At 41.5% G+C, this 17,722-nt stretch overlaps 1 protein-coding gene across 3 annotated transcripts in view; it reads left to right on the top strand.

Annotated features, from left to right (window-relative positions):
- ryk (receptor-like tyrosine kinase) overlaps positions 1 to 17,722 on the top strand; it is a 41,279-nt gene that overhangs the window by 18,931 nt on the left and 4,626 nt on the right. Inside the window, exons 5-13 of one of the 3 annotated variants that reach the window (XM_022759275.1) lie at positions 1,564 to 1,626; positions 2,299 to 2,437; positions 3,505 to 3,605; positions 5,926 to 6,009; positions 8,368 to 8,493; positions 13,420 to 13,506; positions 14,401 to 14,470; positions 15,301 to 15,433; positions 17,595 to 17,704. In XM_022759275.1, the coding sequence (XP_022614996.1) occupies positions 1,564 to 1,626; positions 2,299 to 2,437; positions 3,505 to 3,605; positions 5,926 to 6,009; positions 8,368 to 8,493; positions 13,420 to 13,506; positions 14,401 to 14,470; positions 15,301 to 15,433; positions 17,595 to 17,704 (913 nt within the window). Of the gene's footprint in view, positions 1 to 1,563; positions 1,627 to 2,295; positions 2,438 to 3,504; positions 3,606 to 5,925; positions 6,010 to 8,367; positions 8,494 to 13,419; positions 13,507 to 14,400; positions 14,471 to 15,300; positions 15,434 to 17,594; positions 17,705 to 17,722 lie in introns of all 3 variants that reach the window. The other 2 variants (XM_022759274.1, XM_022759276.1) reach the window with 2 other exon arrangements.

The raw sequence follows: 17,722 nt of genomic DNA, 5'->3' as shown, positions 1-17,722 counted from the left end.
GTTCTCCTATTTCCCGTTAGGCGGTCTCACATTATATTTTGCCTTCCTCTTGTTCCCCTCTTCTACTTCTTGATTATTTTTTTTTTACAGCGGTTGGCAAACAGTGTTGTGGTGCATCACCGCCACCTAATGCAGTGGCGTGTAGTTCGGGAAATGCACACGTGTGGAACGCCAGACCGGCACAGACCCTCAGTTGTAATAAGAGTGGAATCACAATAACATATCGATATCATCATTTATCCACCTGTAGACTTTTTTTTATCGGAGCAGGCGTCTTCACATGCCACGGAGCAGGTGTAATTATCCACATTAATGGTGGTTGTGTGGAGCAGGGGGGACACTTCAGTGGAAGCAGAGCCATTGTTATTAGTGTTGTTAGCTCCACCTGTGCTCTCACTGCTGCTGCGACAAGTCAATACGTTCTGCTGTGAACAGGGTCTTTGGGTCTCTCCTGTCACTTAGACAAATGATTTTTCTTCATGATATGTTCTACACAGACTGTGGATCGTGTGGGGAAATTCGAGCTGAATGTTATCATCACCGTGTGTTCGATACTTTGGAGAGTTACAGTCTGTGTTCAGTCCTGTGCTATTTTCAAACAGCCTGAAGATAATTACATGTGGCCCGAGAGGCTTCTTGCCGTCTGCCCCATGGAAACAAATTTATTTCCATCTTATTTTGAGCATGAGGCAAATTAGCAGCCATAACGGAGTCTTTGTACGCTTGAAAATGTATGTTGAGCAGTCGTGGCTGTCAACTCTGTTCGTGTGGTGTTGTAGCAGAGGACAAACAATGACACGGGCTTGCTGTTTTTTATAATCGCGCCTGGAGCTTTGTCACTTACAGACATTTTCAACAACTGGAGCTTTTCAAGGAAGCCAAAAGCCTTTTTAGGAACTTGGGAGCTCTCAGGTTGTCAGGTTTTGTTGCTCTGGGGCCTCTTACAAAGTCTCTGCTTGTGAGAGAGGGAATCATCAGAATGGAAAATAGATGGATGGATGTTGCTGATTAGTAAAGCACAAGCCTCACTCTTGCTTTTTATCTTTCTTTTATCTCATCAATATTAGGATTATCAGAACTCAGGATTAGAAGTTTGTTTAATGAATTTGACATTTCATTAACAGTAATGTAATTACATATAAACTACCAAGAGTTCTGTTGTATTCTCCTCTAATGAGCAGTGATTGCTTTTACTCAGTAAAGACGCAGGACGAGATGCCCAACAGGTCCTCGCTGCTGTGGAGACGGACATTTTAGCCCTTCTGGTTGTGTTTTTAATTTTCCTTAAGGCTTCTGTTCTTTTTCTTTTTACATTCTGCTTTTTAATGTGGCATCAGTCTGATTTACTTTGGAGTTCATGAGATGTGGTGGAAATACAAGGCTCTTTATTTCCTGAGTCTGTGAAAGTGAAAACTTATTGCAGCTTTTGTTGAGGACATTTTTAGTTTCATGTTTTTTCTCTACATGCTGCACTTAATATTATATGTGTGTGAATAAAGTCTGCTATTCTTTTGACACTACGGTTGTTCTTTCTCTCTCTCTCTTTCTTTCCTCTGTGAACAGGAATAGATTCTGACCCAAAGATTCCCATTCCTCTCAACAATAACACTCTTCAGCGGCCTGACTGTAAGTAATCTCACTCTCTCATCTTGTCTGTACTTCTCCCTCTCCACCAGCTCCCACTATCATAGGTGGCATCAGGCTGATAAGACGGTCGCTGGATTAGTACTGACAAGTCTCCCTCTATAGCAGTTGCACATTAGTCAAACTTTCCATAACCGAGGCATATGATTTCAGGGCGCAGAGAGACGGATGCATTCTCCCATTGAAATGCGCTCTGTCAGCCCCCTCCCTTTTGGGGTGGTTGTCCTCTTCCAGTGGGATTTATTCTCTTTGTGAGTTCACTACCCCGGTAACAAAGCACCATTAGTGGGTTGTCTCCCTTCTGCTTGGGTAGGCCCAAGGAACCTGGGGGCCCTCGGAGGCTTTTAGAGAGGTGATGAGAAAAGCTCTCAGACGTTGGACCGTGGGCACAGCCTCTGCTGCTCCAGGCCTCCATTAACCCTAAGTGGAGTGCACTTATAGTTTCTTTCCCACTCTCTACTCTCTCTCACTCGTTTCTTTATCCCAAAAGATTACCTCATATTTATGCTCTACTTCTCTCATATTAACACCGTTGAAGCTTTCGTAATGATGATGGTATTTTGTGTGCAGTGATGCTATAGTTGCCAAAGCCCCCCCCCCCACCCCTTTTTTTTTTGCCATGATTGTGAATGCGATGCCCGTTTTCATCAGTAGATGGCGTCACCACCCCCACCAGCTCCACTCAGGTGTTCTACATAAGCGTGAGCGTCTGCTGCATTGTCATCTTCCTCGTGGCCATCATCCTGGCCATCCTGCACCTGCACAGCATGAAGAGAGTGGAGATGGAGGACAGGTGTGTGTTTCTTTTTTTTGTTTGTCCTGGTTCCAAAGACATCACCGTCATCGTTATACATCAGCTAAGGAGAGCACACTCGTACTGAACCTGATGAAAACCAGAACACCGCTAAGTAGATGTACAGCCTTGTATCTGTCACCTGTGAAAGTTATGTTAGTTTTTTCTCTCTGTTCAAAGACCAACAAAAATAGGTCATCTCCACAGAGACGATTATATCAAGTTGAAACCTGCGCTTTAGCTTTGCTGTTTGGTTCCTGTAATCTTCACTCCAGATGGCTGTAGGCAGCTACGCAGGTTATCAGATATCGGTGTGAAATTAAATCAGCACATCCTCCCCTGCCACTGATTTGGAGAGAGGTTAGCAATCAAGGCAGTGGTAAGTTTAAATTGTACAAAGATGGTCTGTCAACCTTGGACCCTTCAGTTTTAAAATCACTCAAGGTTTCTGATTAGCTTGAACGTTGGGTGAAGGTATTCTTTGGAGCTGATCAGCTGATGTGACAGAAAATGTGTCACCTGCTCTTTTAATAATCATTGAAGTTTTTTAAGCAAAAATGCCCAAAATTAACTGGAAACAGCTTCTCAAGTGTAAATATTTTACTCTCATCCATCTATCTTTGGGTTCTGGACTGTTGGTATATAGTAGAATAATAGAAACACCTGTAAGTTTAGCGCAATATAACAAACTGATCATACAGTTGAATCAGCACCTCTCTAAAACAGTTTCAGATCTTGAAGTGAAGGTTTAGTGCAGGACTGTTGTATTAGACTGCATTAGTTTTAGCTAGGTGTTCAAGTGTATATTTCACTTATGTGTGTTTTTATAAATAAGACATTTATCAAATGTTCAATACATTGTTTGAGCACAGAAAAATTACTTATTGTTTACACAATGATTGGACATGGCTACAGATCAAGTATTTACACATATTTGAGTTTTTCATTAATGGTACAACCTGTTTTTGTTAAGACTTACAAAGAGGTTAGGAAGGACTCAAACTTGTAATAATGATCCTGGTGCCTTCTAATCAATACTCCATGTCCGTCCTCTCGGTGTCTTTCAGTGTGAGTGACAGTGGGAGCTCGCAGGGCCTGTCGCAGCCATCCACCCAGACCACACAGTACCTGAGGGCTGACACTCCAAACAACGCAGCCCCTGTCACAAGTAAGTCATCTTACTCCCTCTGCCCGCCACAACACTAACCAGACGATCAATAACTAGCTGCATCAGTACGTTGTATCCTAAAAACATCTGGAATTGCACTTAGAAGTGCTTAAATACATTCAGTTTGATTCAGTCTGCCTAGTTTTTTTTTTTCCCTCTTCTCACACTGGCATCCCAAAATGTGCATGCTTTTCCAAATGCAATAATCAACTTTGAATGACCTGGTTAGCTTAACTACTGTCATAAGACTGTAATGAAGAGCACAGTCCCTGCAGTGATGTTCTCTTTTTCTTTTTGTCGCCATTACCCTTGTGACCTATTACTGTCCGATCAATGTGTAAATGTCGTCACTGTGTGTTCTGTGTCAGCTCGCATCAAGTGTTCAGCAGTTAGAGAAGTACAAGCGGCCTTTTATATTGGAGCTGGCAGAAACTGATCCGCTAAAATGATGTAAATATAGAGCGTGGTGGGAAACACCTACGTACAGTAACAACATTACAGCAAGTGTGAAGTCTAAATATTAAACTTGCCTACCTCAGAACGGTGTTAGTATTAGTTTGTCACTTTTGCCATTTAATCTACCGGTGTGGCTTTTTATTAGACAGTAAGTGAATCTCAGCCCGAGCACACTGCCTCCAATAAGCTCTTTGTTAGTTGTTGTTGGTGTTAGGTAGCACTGTGCTTACTCACCCAGCCCTTGTTCTCTTGGCTTGCACCCACTGTAATTATGGGGTAAGTCTGCATTGTATTAGTGGGAAGTGGAAATAATCTGGCATGCTTTGCAATATAAACATTGCACACTGGGCAATTTCTGTTTATCGTGTGGATTTGGCCTTTAAATTGCAGTGTAAGTGCAGCAATAGGCCCATGAAATGAGAGTCAGGGTTGCCGTGATAAAAGCATCGCCACGGTTACCACCACAGCTCTAGATATGACTATTCTTTATTAGTCCGTAGCCCATTTAACGTTTCCTATACCTGACTATAATGTGCCCTGTGCCTATTACATGTTGTCATTCAGTTCATTTGTGTTCTGTTCATGTCTGTTGTTTCTTAGCAATAAACAGATTTTCGATAGTCGACGTCGGCTCCATTCGAAGGCAACAGTTCAACATTTTGGGAAATACGCTTTCGGAGTTGGAGGAGAAATTCGACACCACTTTCATGTCTGTTCATTAAATATAAGGTTACAGCCGGCAGCCGGTTAGCTTATGTTAGCACAAAGACTGGAATCATGGGAAAACAGCCGCTCTGTGAAACCACATTTTGTTTTTACTTGTCTGTTGTTTGATAGATTAAACAAAGGAGATACGGCTTTAATTAGTGATCAGGAGGAAACTGCTTGTGTGGCTTTAGCCAATAGGAGCAAAATCTACCTACCAGCACTTTTTTTTTTTTTTTTAAAGATCACTAATTAACAATTTTTATCTTGTTTGTTTAATCAGTACAAAAAAAAACCAAAAAAACAATTTGCTATTTAATGTGGAGCTATGAGCCGGAATAATTCTCTGTGGTTGTTGGACAATTACTACTGAACTGAAAAATGACTATGAGCCTTCCTCGTACATCCACACCTTCAAAATTAATTTAGAAACAGAAGCAATGACTAAATGCTGTTAATAATTTGTCAATAATTGTAATATGAGACACTTTCCTGCCTGTAAAATGCACATTTAGTGTCCATTGACTTCACACTCTCACCGGAAAATAACCAGTACAGTCTTAGAGAAATTATATAGCGCTGTGACCAGTTTTCCAATGAGATAAAACAGGTTTTTCTAAAGTTTTCTTGGCATAGAATCCCATTTATGTAATCCACAGGAATCCCTTGGACAGTACTTTGTCAGTGAGGTCCATAGGTTATTTTCCTCCTCATGCAGTTTGGTAAATAGCCATATGGGTTTCTCAGCTTGGCGGGAAACCTCTGTGGTTCATTTTGAAAACCGCTGGAAAAGCACTCCAGCTGTTTTTGTGTCCCCCCGTTGTCGGTGTATGATCCATCGTTGCCCTCTAGTGGATGCAACACGTCTCACCTCCTGTGCATTTCGTTTGACCCACTTGCCTTTTTCCTTGTGTCTTATGCTTTGCTGAACTGACTGTTTGCACCACCATCCACCCAACTCCTGATGGGCAAGTTTACCCAGCTTGCATGCATGCCTGGTTTGATGGATGTTTCTTGTATGAGCTGAAAATTTGCAGCTACGGCATACATCCTTCATCCATTCAGGTCATGTTGTAATTTGAGTGAGCTGTCCATTAAAACACTTCTTTCTCACTCTCTCCCACCCTCCTCTCCCTCCCCCTTCTCCTCTTGCCATCAGACAATCACCCTGGTTCTGCACCCATACTCCAGCTTGCTGCCTCCTCCTTCCAAAACCCCGGTGCTCCCCCTCATGAAACCAAAAGTAAGTTACACTGAAGCTCGGAGAGACGACTTAAGACTCTATAAAGTTGTCATGTGCACCGTTTTAACCACGTTTTCTTCGTAGTTTTCTGAACTCTACACTTCCCGGATAAATACGTGTCGTTGCCTTTAGCTGGAGCGTTGTGATCAGCAGGGTAAAAGAAAGAAATTCAGTAACCGGAAGGCTGCCCTTCCTCCTGGTGACTGATCTGACCCTCAGAATCCCGACCGATGCATCTCACCTGCTTCACACTAACCTGCTTCTTCACCTTCGTCTGGCGCCTTGTTGTGCTGTGTGTTGTAGTTAAATACTTCTTTCGGCATTTGGTATTTAACAGAGAAGTCACACAAAGGTCCTGAAACAATAGTTAATTAATGAAATGCTGGATCCACAGACAGTTTTGGTAATTGATTCATTGTTAAGTCATCTATCAAGGAAACGTGCTGAACTTTCTCTGGTTTCTGCTTCTCAAATGTGAGGATTTGCTGCTTTTCTCTGTTTTTAATAAACACAACAAGACAGTGAAAAAGTTACCTTGGCCTCTGGTAACTTGCGTTTTTACTATTTCATGACATTTTATAGATAGACCAATTATTTGATGCATCATAAACACTCTGATAATTGATGATTAAAACACTCATTAATTTCAGCCCTGCCATTAACAAAAAAAGTGCACAGACATTACGTGAATAATTCTTATTGTTAGAGAAAACATAATTGCTGTGATTATGTCCTTTTTCCCCAAAGTGTTCAGTGAGACTCAGACTGATGATGAAACTATACTCTTCAACCTCCCATGTTAGTGTTAACAACTCAATTAAGCCAATTAGGCTGAAGTCACCCCACATCTAGCAATTATATACACTCAAAGAGCCCTAATCAGGGTCATAGATCCATGCACTAAACTAATTCTTTGTAGGTTGCAAAAGATATAAGTCTAGAAAAGCTTAATATATAAGTGCAGTCCATTTACCACAAGTATACTTCATTTTATTAACTGAAAAAGAAAATTAAAATTAATGGTGAGTGGTAGTGAAACAGCTCCAGTACGTTTGATGTCAGGTATTGTTTTATTTCCTGTTACTATAAAATGATAATAGATATATAGATTTCTTGTAAAATAACTGCAAAAACAGATTATTATTAAGATTAGTGTGAAGCACGTACTATATACAGTTAATATTGTGGATTTTGGGGCACGGCACAACTGTTGCACCGCTGTTTCTGGCTGTTGACACACTGACCTCTATAGGCTGAGGAATATTCCTGCATCAGTGGAAACAGTACACAGCATATAAACACCCTATAAAATATATAGAAAATATGTAATATTTCAAATTTTATGTACTTAATTTATTTATTTATTGTCCCCCTAATTAACTTCTGTGCAATTGTCCCTGTTATTACCAGTGTTGTGTGTTTGTACACTTTATATTTCAGCTGTGTCGTAGAGGAGTATTCTTTTCCACTCACTGTTTGAATGAATGGTGCTCTCATGTTTGACCTGCAGGGGGCAGCATTGCCCTGCACTGTGTCACTCCATACTTTACAGTTGACACGCAACAGCAGAGATTTAAACCTTAAATCAAAGTAGTTTATAACTTATGTTGCAATACTTTACGTTTGGACCTGGACAGGACGTGTTAGATCATTTGCTCGCGCATACATTTCATTTATATTCTCGTACGAAGCATCAGATGTAGCTCACAAGAACAAAAAGGGGGTTTCACTGTCGTCGCCTTCTGTCTGAGCACCTGCGCACAGCCTGGCAGTCGAGCTCAGCAGCAGTGAGCTGAGGACACAGGAGGTTAGACGGTGTTATCGCTCATCACTCACATGTTGTGTACATATGGAGCGTGTAGATAGGAGGGTTTCATGTTTGCACTGTTTGTTCATCTATGTGCAGACAATGTAGGGGACGTCGAGTGTGTGTGTGTGTGTGTGTGTGTGTGTGTGTGTGTTTTGTATCCAAACTCTCTCCTACCTCGGTAAGCCGGCAGCTAATGGAAGTGAGTACATAGGAAAGTTATGTAACAGCAGTGCTGTAATACAGGACTTCGCATGAAGTTGCTGTGATGCAACATGTGTAGGTTACTGTACATGTACGTCTTGCTGACTATGTTTCTTGTAATAGCTGGAATTCTTTGAATTCATGTGGTTGGGGTTGGTGTTTTTAGAAATTTTTCAGTCGGTAAGAAATATGTCTGTGGAGAGTGATGCAAAGGAGAAGTCCCTCAGGTTGTTTTCTTGTGTTAATCCAAGTTAAAAGACCTGTCAATCAGCTCAAAAGTGTTTTGTTTACATATGGATCATGTGTGTCTTTAACATGAGTCTGTGTTTTTCCCCCCGTCTTCCCAGGCTACCCATCTCTCCGTATAGAGAAGAATGACCTGAGGAGTGTAACTCTAATGGAGGCCAAAGCTAAAGTGAAAGACATCGCCATCTCAAGGGAGAGAGTCACACTGCGAGATGTCTTGCATGAAGGTATTTGTTTCTCTTGCCCCCCTCTTTCCTCTTCGCTCTCTCTCTCTCGCTCTCTCTCTAAAAGCTCCAAAACGACTTTGATATTCTTCAGAAGAGTGCGCGCATTATCTCGACAGTGTCACAGAGAAGTGGAAGGCAAAGTCAGAGAGTGTGATGAGCACTTCTTTGAAGAGCCGAGAGAACAGATTGTGTAATGCGTTGTGGTTAATATTTCTTCCCTCTGCTTTGTTCAGGAGTCTAGCTGCGCATGTGAGATGTGGTTTTGAGAGACAGGTCGGCGGAGATGTGGCTGTGGCTGTAATTACCGTCGTATATCACTAAATACATACACAGACATCATATACCGTGCATCCAGGGAGTATTCAGACCCCTCCACCATTCAAATGCATTCTTCCCTCATCAGTCTGCACTCAGTATCAGCTAAAACAGACTTTTAGAAATTTCCGCAAATTTATTAAAACAGGAATGACTGGAACATCCTACCTGACTTTCCTCAAAAACCCTCCTCGTATCTGCACACGAGAACGTCCCCAGGAAGCTGCAGACGATGATATCTACATTCATCTGGAGGAGAAAGGCTCCTAGAATGAAAAATCAAAACCCTTTTCAATATCCCCCCCAGTGTGGAAGAATGAAGCTCCCTGATTTTCGGTTGTATTACCGGGGCTGTATTCGCTCAGGGGCAATATGGTTCTGGCAGGCTGAGCTAGTTAACTCCAATGCTTTGGGAACAAACGGAGACGGCATCAAACACATATCTTCAATCTGGTTTGCCACTCAGACTCTTCTTAATGGTGTTATTGCACTTCACGGTAATTCTCTCTCCCAAACAAACCCTGCTCCACCAAATAATGCCACAATCAAGATGTGGCACAAACGAGGGAATTAATTCATAATATACTTATCTCCTTTTGAACAGTTAGTCTACACATGAGGCGCTTCATAAGAACATTTCAGGGAGGAAGCTCTACGCCCTCAAAGCGCCTCCCGATTGACAAACCAAATACCAAATATCCCTGCGGCATTTTGTCCTTGACATACAACTGAATTTTGGCCTCCACAGAAACTAAAACCCCCGAACCACAAGCACCAAATGGGAGCAGGACCTGGACTGTACTTTTGAAGATGGTGACAGAGAATTACTATGTGAGGAGACACTAACCTTATATAATGGCTGCCATAAGCTCTTATTTACCCCCATTAGCCCTATTTTACACCAGATAGGATAAATATGATAAATTAATCAATTTCAGAGCTTAGCCCTAATGCAAAATAGAGACAGGTAACTTTATTCATATGTTCTGGAAATATGATAAATTAAAACATTATTTAGGATCCAGTAATGAAGATTCTTAAAGGTCTGTAGGTGCAGTTTATCAAACTGGCCATGGCTGTTGCTTTGTTATGGAAAAGTACTAATCCTCTCCCTGTGTCCCCAAGGCTTAAAGAAATGTCGTTGTACATGGCATCAGAAAAAAATAATGTTTAAAAACTGCATCTCCTTGTAATCGCTGCCAAAGGTGCTTTAAATAAGTACTGAGGAAAGGAAACTGGGCGATGAAATTGAGGATGTCGCTGGAAACTGTCGCGAAGCAGCTGTGAAGAAAACTGTTTACTACGGAAAGCAGCTACAACCTGCTGGAAAAGTCGCTAACTGTTGCTAGATGACTTAATGCGCTAATTACCATAATCATGATGTCTCTGTGTTGTATTTACATTCTGCCCACTGTCAGCCGGTTTCAGCCCTCTTATCTGTTGGCTTCTCTCCTCCTCTCTGTGCTCACACAGACAGTATTTGAATACAGCTGAATCCACAATAAAGCAGTTCTCATTTACACGTTGTTCCTTTGTCTGACAACAGAAAGAGGAAATAGTGGCTGAAACTTGGCTCATTAAGACTAGATGTTAACCAGCGGTCACCTCCAAGCTGGTCAGTTGAACGAGAGGCGTACAGAGTTGGAGGCAGGAAAGCCCAACCTTTGTGCTCGCAGGACCAATACTGGCAACTCCCTTCTTCGGAAAGTAGAGGAGAGTTTCCAGCACCATGTATTGAGGGAGTTCTGAGAATTGCCCTTGAAAATTTCCAACTTCAAACCTAACTTGAAAATATATTTATTTATTTGCACTTACACAAACAACATGAAAACAGAGAGGAAGAAAGAGAGACATACAAATAAAGTGATAATGAATTAGAGTTCAAAGAGGTCACTACAATCTGACTGGAAAGACACATGCACATATCTGATTATTATTATTATTATTATTATTAACACCTTATACTGCAAGACTGCTTCATTTTCTGAGGCGAGGGACTAAAGCTTCCTGACAGTCTGAGGAAATCACCTTATTGTCTTCCAACATTTAAGAGCTGCTGTCAGAGTGACTCCACATCATGTCAGTGCTCAGTCGGCTACAAGGCTTAAACCTACGCCTCCGCCACTGATAACTTTGTTCATTCTTTAAATTAAATTCATTGAATGTTCTCAGGGATGACGTGCAGCAGGAGCCTTTTATGATTTAAATTTCTAATAAAAGTAAATTTCTTGTGTCCTCCACCTGTATATGTAGGTATGAAATAAAAGGAAACGGCTCAACTTGAAGCTTAGACAAAAGCCTGCAGCTGATAGAGGAGGTGCATCAGAATATGACACAGAGTATAGATCAATGTAGCGCCTTATTGGCAAGTACAGACATGCCAGCTTTAACCCGTGTTGTTTGCATCCCCGAGCTTTAAAAAGTGGAAAAGACAGAGATAGAAACTTACAAGAAAAGCAGCTGCTGCATTCTCCTTGTAACAGCCATCTATTATTTTAAACATAGGTGTGTTTACTCCTCTTCAGGGAGACCTTTGGCCACATTAACAACAAAGCTGTAAATGCAGTTTGTTTTTATATCAATGAGGAAAAAGATTTTTGTGTCAATAAAAATCTGGATCGTCAGTGATATCAGCTGTTTCTGATATCGTCAGTGACGCTCGTCAGTGAGACAAGGAAGATGACGCAAATTTGACTGTTCTTCAGACAGGTGCAGAGATAATTCAGGAGTTGCTAAACATAAACATAGTTTTGTCCAGTGTGATAACACTACAGGTAAACCAGGCGCCACACAGAGCTGAGGTACAGTGGTGTCACTGTACTGCACGTATCTCAATCGTCCTATAAGAGCAAAAGGTTAATTATAAACTCTCTCATATCCATATACGTTGTTTATGTCTGTGGTTAAAGAAACAAAAAAAAAAAAAAAACAAGACAAGGTTCATAGTTCACAACGGTGAACTATGAACATGAATGCTGCTTTTTTTTTTTTTTCTTCATCAGATCAGTGTCAGTGAAAACTTGCCATAAGCCCAAAATAGCAAAGGTTTGTTCCTCCTGAGGCATGTCACATATTGACAGAAAGAAGTTTCTAAATCTCCTTCCTCGGCTTCGTATCAAAGATAAACACAATTCTTTGGTTCCCGGTTTTGGCTCGATCAGTCACTTTTTTCACTTTAGACGCCGGATGCTTTTGGAGGCGATTCAGCATCGTCATGGAGCGATGGTGTGGAACAAGACTGTACTTCACTATCTGGAGATTTGCCCACGCTGGGGTTTAGTGTGGCTGTGTGAATGATGTAATAGTTGCCCAAGGGTGACTACAACACAACAGAGGAGAAAAGTGTGGGTGTTCTGTTTTTAAATGTTCACTTTAAGACCTTTAGTGGTTTATTGTCATTATTTCTGAACATAGGTATTATTCTCTGCTCAAATTATTATTATTATTTTAGCCTACTACATATTTTTGGATATGACAACTTCTCAATCAGAAAGAAATATATTTATATATAATATTTCTGAGCAAAGCTAGCAAGGTGGCTGAAAGAATGTCCAATCTACCACTTTGCTTCATGCAGAAATATCTAATAATAAAAAGGATGATTTTACTCTTTAAACATCAGCATATTAGCATCAGCAGTGTTAGCGTGTTAGCGGGCAACTATCAGCAGTATATACTGGGTCGATCAATACCCTTGTATTGTGGCCTCTGTTCTATGTAAGATTACTATTTGGTTGACTATCTACTGCACCCTTTTATAAGTGACGAGCTTTTATAGATTGTGAGTAAATGTACTTTGAAAGGGTGTGTTGATCAGACATCTTTGAGTGAGTGGACAGTTGTTCCCTGCTCTTTACACAACGTCACTTTCTGTTTGAAAACTTTAAATTTCATTCAGGTCTTTGTTAGAGGGTCCTGTCAGAATATACAAAAAAAAAAAAAAATGTCAGTAAAATTCAGAATAAATATTTAAAAGACGAGAGATAATAACTAAGAAACAACTGACACAAGACATATAGGCCATGTCTTGGAGGTGGTTGAACTCTGTGTGAGTTCTGTTTTTTGGGAGCCGGCAGGTCCAGACAGGCTCGATGGAGAAGGTATGGGCAGGAGGGAGACAGTTAAACACTAACCCCGTTGTTATGTTTCGCCTCCTCTCCTGTGGAAACACAAGGCCCGGTTTAGCCCGAAGGGCCCCGAGGAGTTTACATTGATGGTTTATGTTCTGAAATGGCATTCACCTCGGTAAAGTCCTCGGAGCAATGGGGTGACAGTTTAGACAAAGGGGATGATGAACCTGCTCACTTGGCCTTTTCACGTCGTATGTACCTCCTGAATCGTTCTAGGTGATGAAAGATCCTCGGAGCTCCTCTGAATTGCTCTTGTTTTGGCTCCTGTCAGTGAAGACAGGAGCCACAACCGCCTAATCCCATTACAAGACAAAGCATTTTTTAGCGGAGGCCTGTCTACCCAAGTCCACAGATCAGCCAGGCATGGCGGCCAGTGAGTGAGGTGACATTTCGATCTTTGAATGTGAGGCCTCTGGCTTTCTCTCTCCTGCCCTTTTTTGCTCTGATAAAAAAAAAAAAACATGTGGTTTGTCTTTGACAGGGACGTTTGGCCGCATCTTCCACGGCGTGCTGCTGGACGAAAAGGACCCCACTAAGGAAAAGCAGGTCTTTGTGAAGACGGTGAAAGGTAGGCGCTCTGTCCTGGCTACAACCCTCAGTTGTCAACGAAATGAAAATATTGTCAAGTCAAGTGTGTTGTAAGTTTTCCCATCTCTATTAATGTGCAAGTCACTGTGGGTTTTTTAAGAAATGTGGTTTGGCAAAGGGAACGCTGTAATGCTCAGTGAACGTCATTAGACTGAGACATCGCTGTGATGCCAAAGGCGTGGGAGGAATGACAAAGGTCAGCGGATTGAAACATACTAAGACTTAAGTTGACAGTTTTTGAAGTGAGCCCTGGTGGTGAGTACAGTAGGTTGTTAACCAAACATTGTCTATCAGAAAGAAAAGGTGCTTTTCTAATGGCTTCAGCACATGGCCTTACATGGTCCATTCAGTCCAGCAAACACTGAAAAACTTGACAGTGAATTAATTATAAGTCTTAGTTGCACTGCAGGTTTTGCACGCCAGCAAAAAGCTTCCTTTATGTGGGACTGTCAGGTTGTTTGTTAGCGGCATGTGCAAGCTTTCTCTGCCAGTTGCCCCCTGACCTCTCCATTCTCTCATGTTTACTCAGGGAGGGGTGGATACCACTCAGCGAACAATATCTTCATGCCAGTCTTGGCTTTGTTAAACTCTTTACTTCCTCCTCATGCTCCTTTTGGGAAGGGAACAATACTGCTTTCCATACGTGTCACATGATGGCAGAGGTGCATGAGGATTCAAATTTGGCACAAGCCAGTTTCCCACTACAAATGACTGTTGGAGGAGGAATCTGTGCGGGGAAACAAATTAAAAAAAGATCAAACAGTACATGGAGTCACAGTAAATCTACCCTCACCTTTCCGACTGCTACTGCAAACCAGGGTTTGGTCGTTGAAAGGTCATTCAAATCAGATTCTGTCTCTGATAACATTCATAGATCATGCGTCTGAGGTGCAGGTGACCATGATGTTGACTGAAAGTTGCAAACTACGTGGACTTCATCATAGGTAAGTCGGCGCATACACAAATAACAAGTATAACTGTTTTTGGGGCAGTTTGTTTTCTATTTGATTGATGAAAAAAACAAAGTTAAATAAAAAGAACACCGATATAGTTTGTGTCTTATCAATATCCCCAAATCACAGTATGAACCTGTAGCATGGTTATGGACATATGCTGGTGTCTCCATCATCACTGTTGTCCACTTTTGTAACAGTTTCAGTTCTCAAAGTAGCTGCAAAAATGCTGGTTTACTCCTAACCCAACACTGTATTCCGTCAGAGCATTTCCTGTGGTCGTCTTTAAAATGGCTCGGTTTAAACGTTGACGAAATAAGACCACATGTTTACACATAGAGCAGAAACTGTAACATACGCTTTGAACAGAAGAAAACATGTTTTTTTCCAACATAAATGACACAGACACACGTTGTTGTTGTTTGTTATCCTGTGGCTTCTTTTAATACAATCATTTTATTCCTCGATTAAAAAAAACCTTTTCAATGTGTTGATCGCGGGCTCACAGTCTGAATGCACAGAAATTACTGCAGCTGCAGCAGCAGCAGTGAAGCACATTTTGCCCCAAAGTTAATAGCAGGCTTGGACCTTAATTCTACTGTTTTTATGTGAAAAGAATTGACATTACAATGGCCTGTTATCTCTGTTTTCCTCTTTCTGAGGTCAGCAAAGTCGATAAGATTTGCTGACTTCCTCTTTCACAGTTTGGCAGTGGTTTGGATGACCCTTTCAACATGTGCTGTCGACTTCCAAGAACCTGTTTGCAGACGTGCAGCAAAACCTCACAAAACTGCATATGTGATTTTTCTCTCTACCTTCAGAAACCTATTGCCCATAAGTCACGTGTGCACGGAGGACGGAGAGAAGCCGATGGTGCTGTTGCCTTTCATGGCTTGGGGGAATCTCAAGCTGTTCCTGCGGCAGTGCAAGCTAGCTGAGGCTAACAACCCGCAGGTGAGGTTTCAACTCAGTTAACATTTCCTGGAGCTTTGAGTCCCTTATTAAACCATTAAGTTAAACGCTTGAGTGCAAATCACATATGGCATCGCACTGAGACGTTTATTAAGCTATTCAAATAAATCCCCCGAATTGGAAGAAGAGTCGGATTCTCTCCGAGTGTCAAGCCTGAAAGAATGTTTTGTGTGTTTGCATCAGTCAGCACCGAGTAACACCCACCAGTAACTACTGTTTACACTGTTATTAGAAGGATTGTTGATATAGTGGTAATGCCAGTGCTCAGGGCAGAGATTTTTATTTGCTATGTAAAGACAATCAGGCTTTTGTATGGGTTAACCTCAGGGAGTCTTTGATGTGCTTGGCACAGACTCAACACGGATCCGACCAATCAATCACCCGCGAAATACAGATGTAGCAAACACTTTGCGATCACAAGACGAAGCTTGCCATCCATTTGCATTAATCAAAACCCCTTTTGTAAAGTCTCAGGTAACACATCAGCACCTCCGTTCTCAAAAATCTCATTATATACTTTTGGCAGTTGTTGGAGACAAAGACATAGTCATTAAGTTGTGCCAGTGCAAGAAACATCGAGCTATAAATCAGGAATTTATCTGTATGGAGGAGATAAAGCTCTGAGCGAGCACAACACTACAGAGTAGCCCTCAGTCAGAGAGTGAACATCTGGTTTGGAAGGTAAAACTAGGAGGGAAATACGTGTTGAGTGCCAACTTTTTCCATAGTTGTCGTTTTTCCACTGACAACCACTTGCATGGTGCTTGACGGTCTGGTACCAGCTACGCACGTCTCTCAGTTTGGCTCAAGTAGTTGATTTAAAATGTTCTTATCTCTGTTCGTTGGCCTGCCAAGACTTTGTTTTTCTGTGTTATGAGGATTCATTAATTTCGGTTATATCACAGTGTCCGCAATCAGATAAGATTAAAACAGCCAGAAAATTTCGGCCTCGGCCTGGGTTCACGCAGCTAGCTGCCTCTAGTACATAAAAATATGAACGTGTGCATTAATATGTGATGTGACTGTTAGTTCAGGAGTCTTTCGAGCTATACAGGATGTTTATATATAGTATATCTAAAGAACCTGCCTCACCTTGTGAGCAGTCAGGGGTCTTTCTTTCTCTGTGCACTGATTAGTGTATTCTCAGACACATTTTCTGGCCAAGCCATTGTTTACAGGCCTTCCGTAGCTGCAACAAAAAACAAAAAAAAGTCTTTTTAAACTCTTGCTCAAACCTGACCAGAGTCAGTCAGATCATTTTCCCTTGTTTGCATACAGAGTTATTCAGCAATATTTATAATATGATTGTACATTTCGGTGTTGATGTAGCGTGTTGCTTTCGTTCACTCGACCAGGAAGCAAAACAAGTCTGCAGCCGTGCTAGCAGCTCTGGGAGGCTGCGCTTCGAGCTAAATGCTAATATCAACATGCTAACATGCTGATGTTAGGCAGGTATAATGTTCACCATGTTTATCATCTTAGTTTAGCAACCTAATTACAAACTAATATGCTACTTAGCACTAAACACAAAATACCTGTTGATGAAAATATGAAAATAAAAAAAAGAAAATAAGAAATATTACAGTTCATTCTGAGGAGAACATAAATGTGTCACCACGTTTTATGGGAGACCTTCCATCCATCCAACCTCTTGGAGGCATTAGAGGAAAAATCAGGAGATCATAAACATCAGCAGGATCTTTCCACGTTGGATATTTGTACCAAATTTTAACCAGTTGTAACCATTCTACTCGCATGGCTGAAAACACCAGTGGATAATTGTGCAACCGATTACCTTTCAAATGTCCTTTTGCTTTCTCTTTGTTGTTTTGCAGCCTTTTGCAGGGCCCCCGTGTTAGTTCTGTTTTTGAGACGACTAGCCTTTATGCTTGCATTGAAAGACCGAAATAGTCTTCGTATGTGCAACTCCCATCTTTGACCCCAAGTTGACAATGTCACAATTTTAAAGGAAATAAGAACAATTTGACTCAGACGACCAATTTCACCGCAGTTAATTTCGGTCGGCTGTGGCCTCCTGTCCCCGCTCCCTCCTGTTTTTTTTTTTATTTTTCCTGCCTTCCTCCTTCTCAGCTTTACATTGTCTGTCTCTCTCTCTCTCTCTCTCTCCCTCGTTTCCTTTCAGGCGATCTCTCAGCAAGACTTGGTTTATATGGCCATCCAGATTGCATGTGGAATGAGCTACCTGGCTCGCAGGGAGGTCATACACAAAGACCTCGCCGCCAGGAACTGCGTGTAAGTGTCTCTGACCCG

This window comes from Seriola dumerili, unplaced genomic scaffold (genome assembly GCF_002260705.1).
Source record: "Seriola dumerili isolate Sdu_G_001 unplaced genomic scaffold, Sdu_1.0 BDQW01000321.1, whole genome shotgun sequence".
Lineage (NCBI taxonomy): Eukaryota > Metazoa > Chordata > Actinopteri > Carangiformes > Carangidae > Seriola > Seriola dumerili.
Note: the sequence above shows the minus strand (reverse complement) of the source record. Positions and strands in the feature narration are given on the sequence as shown.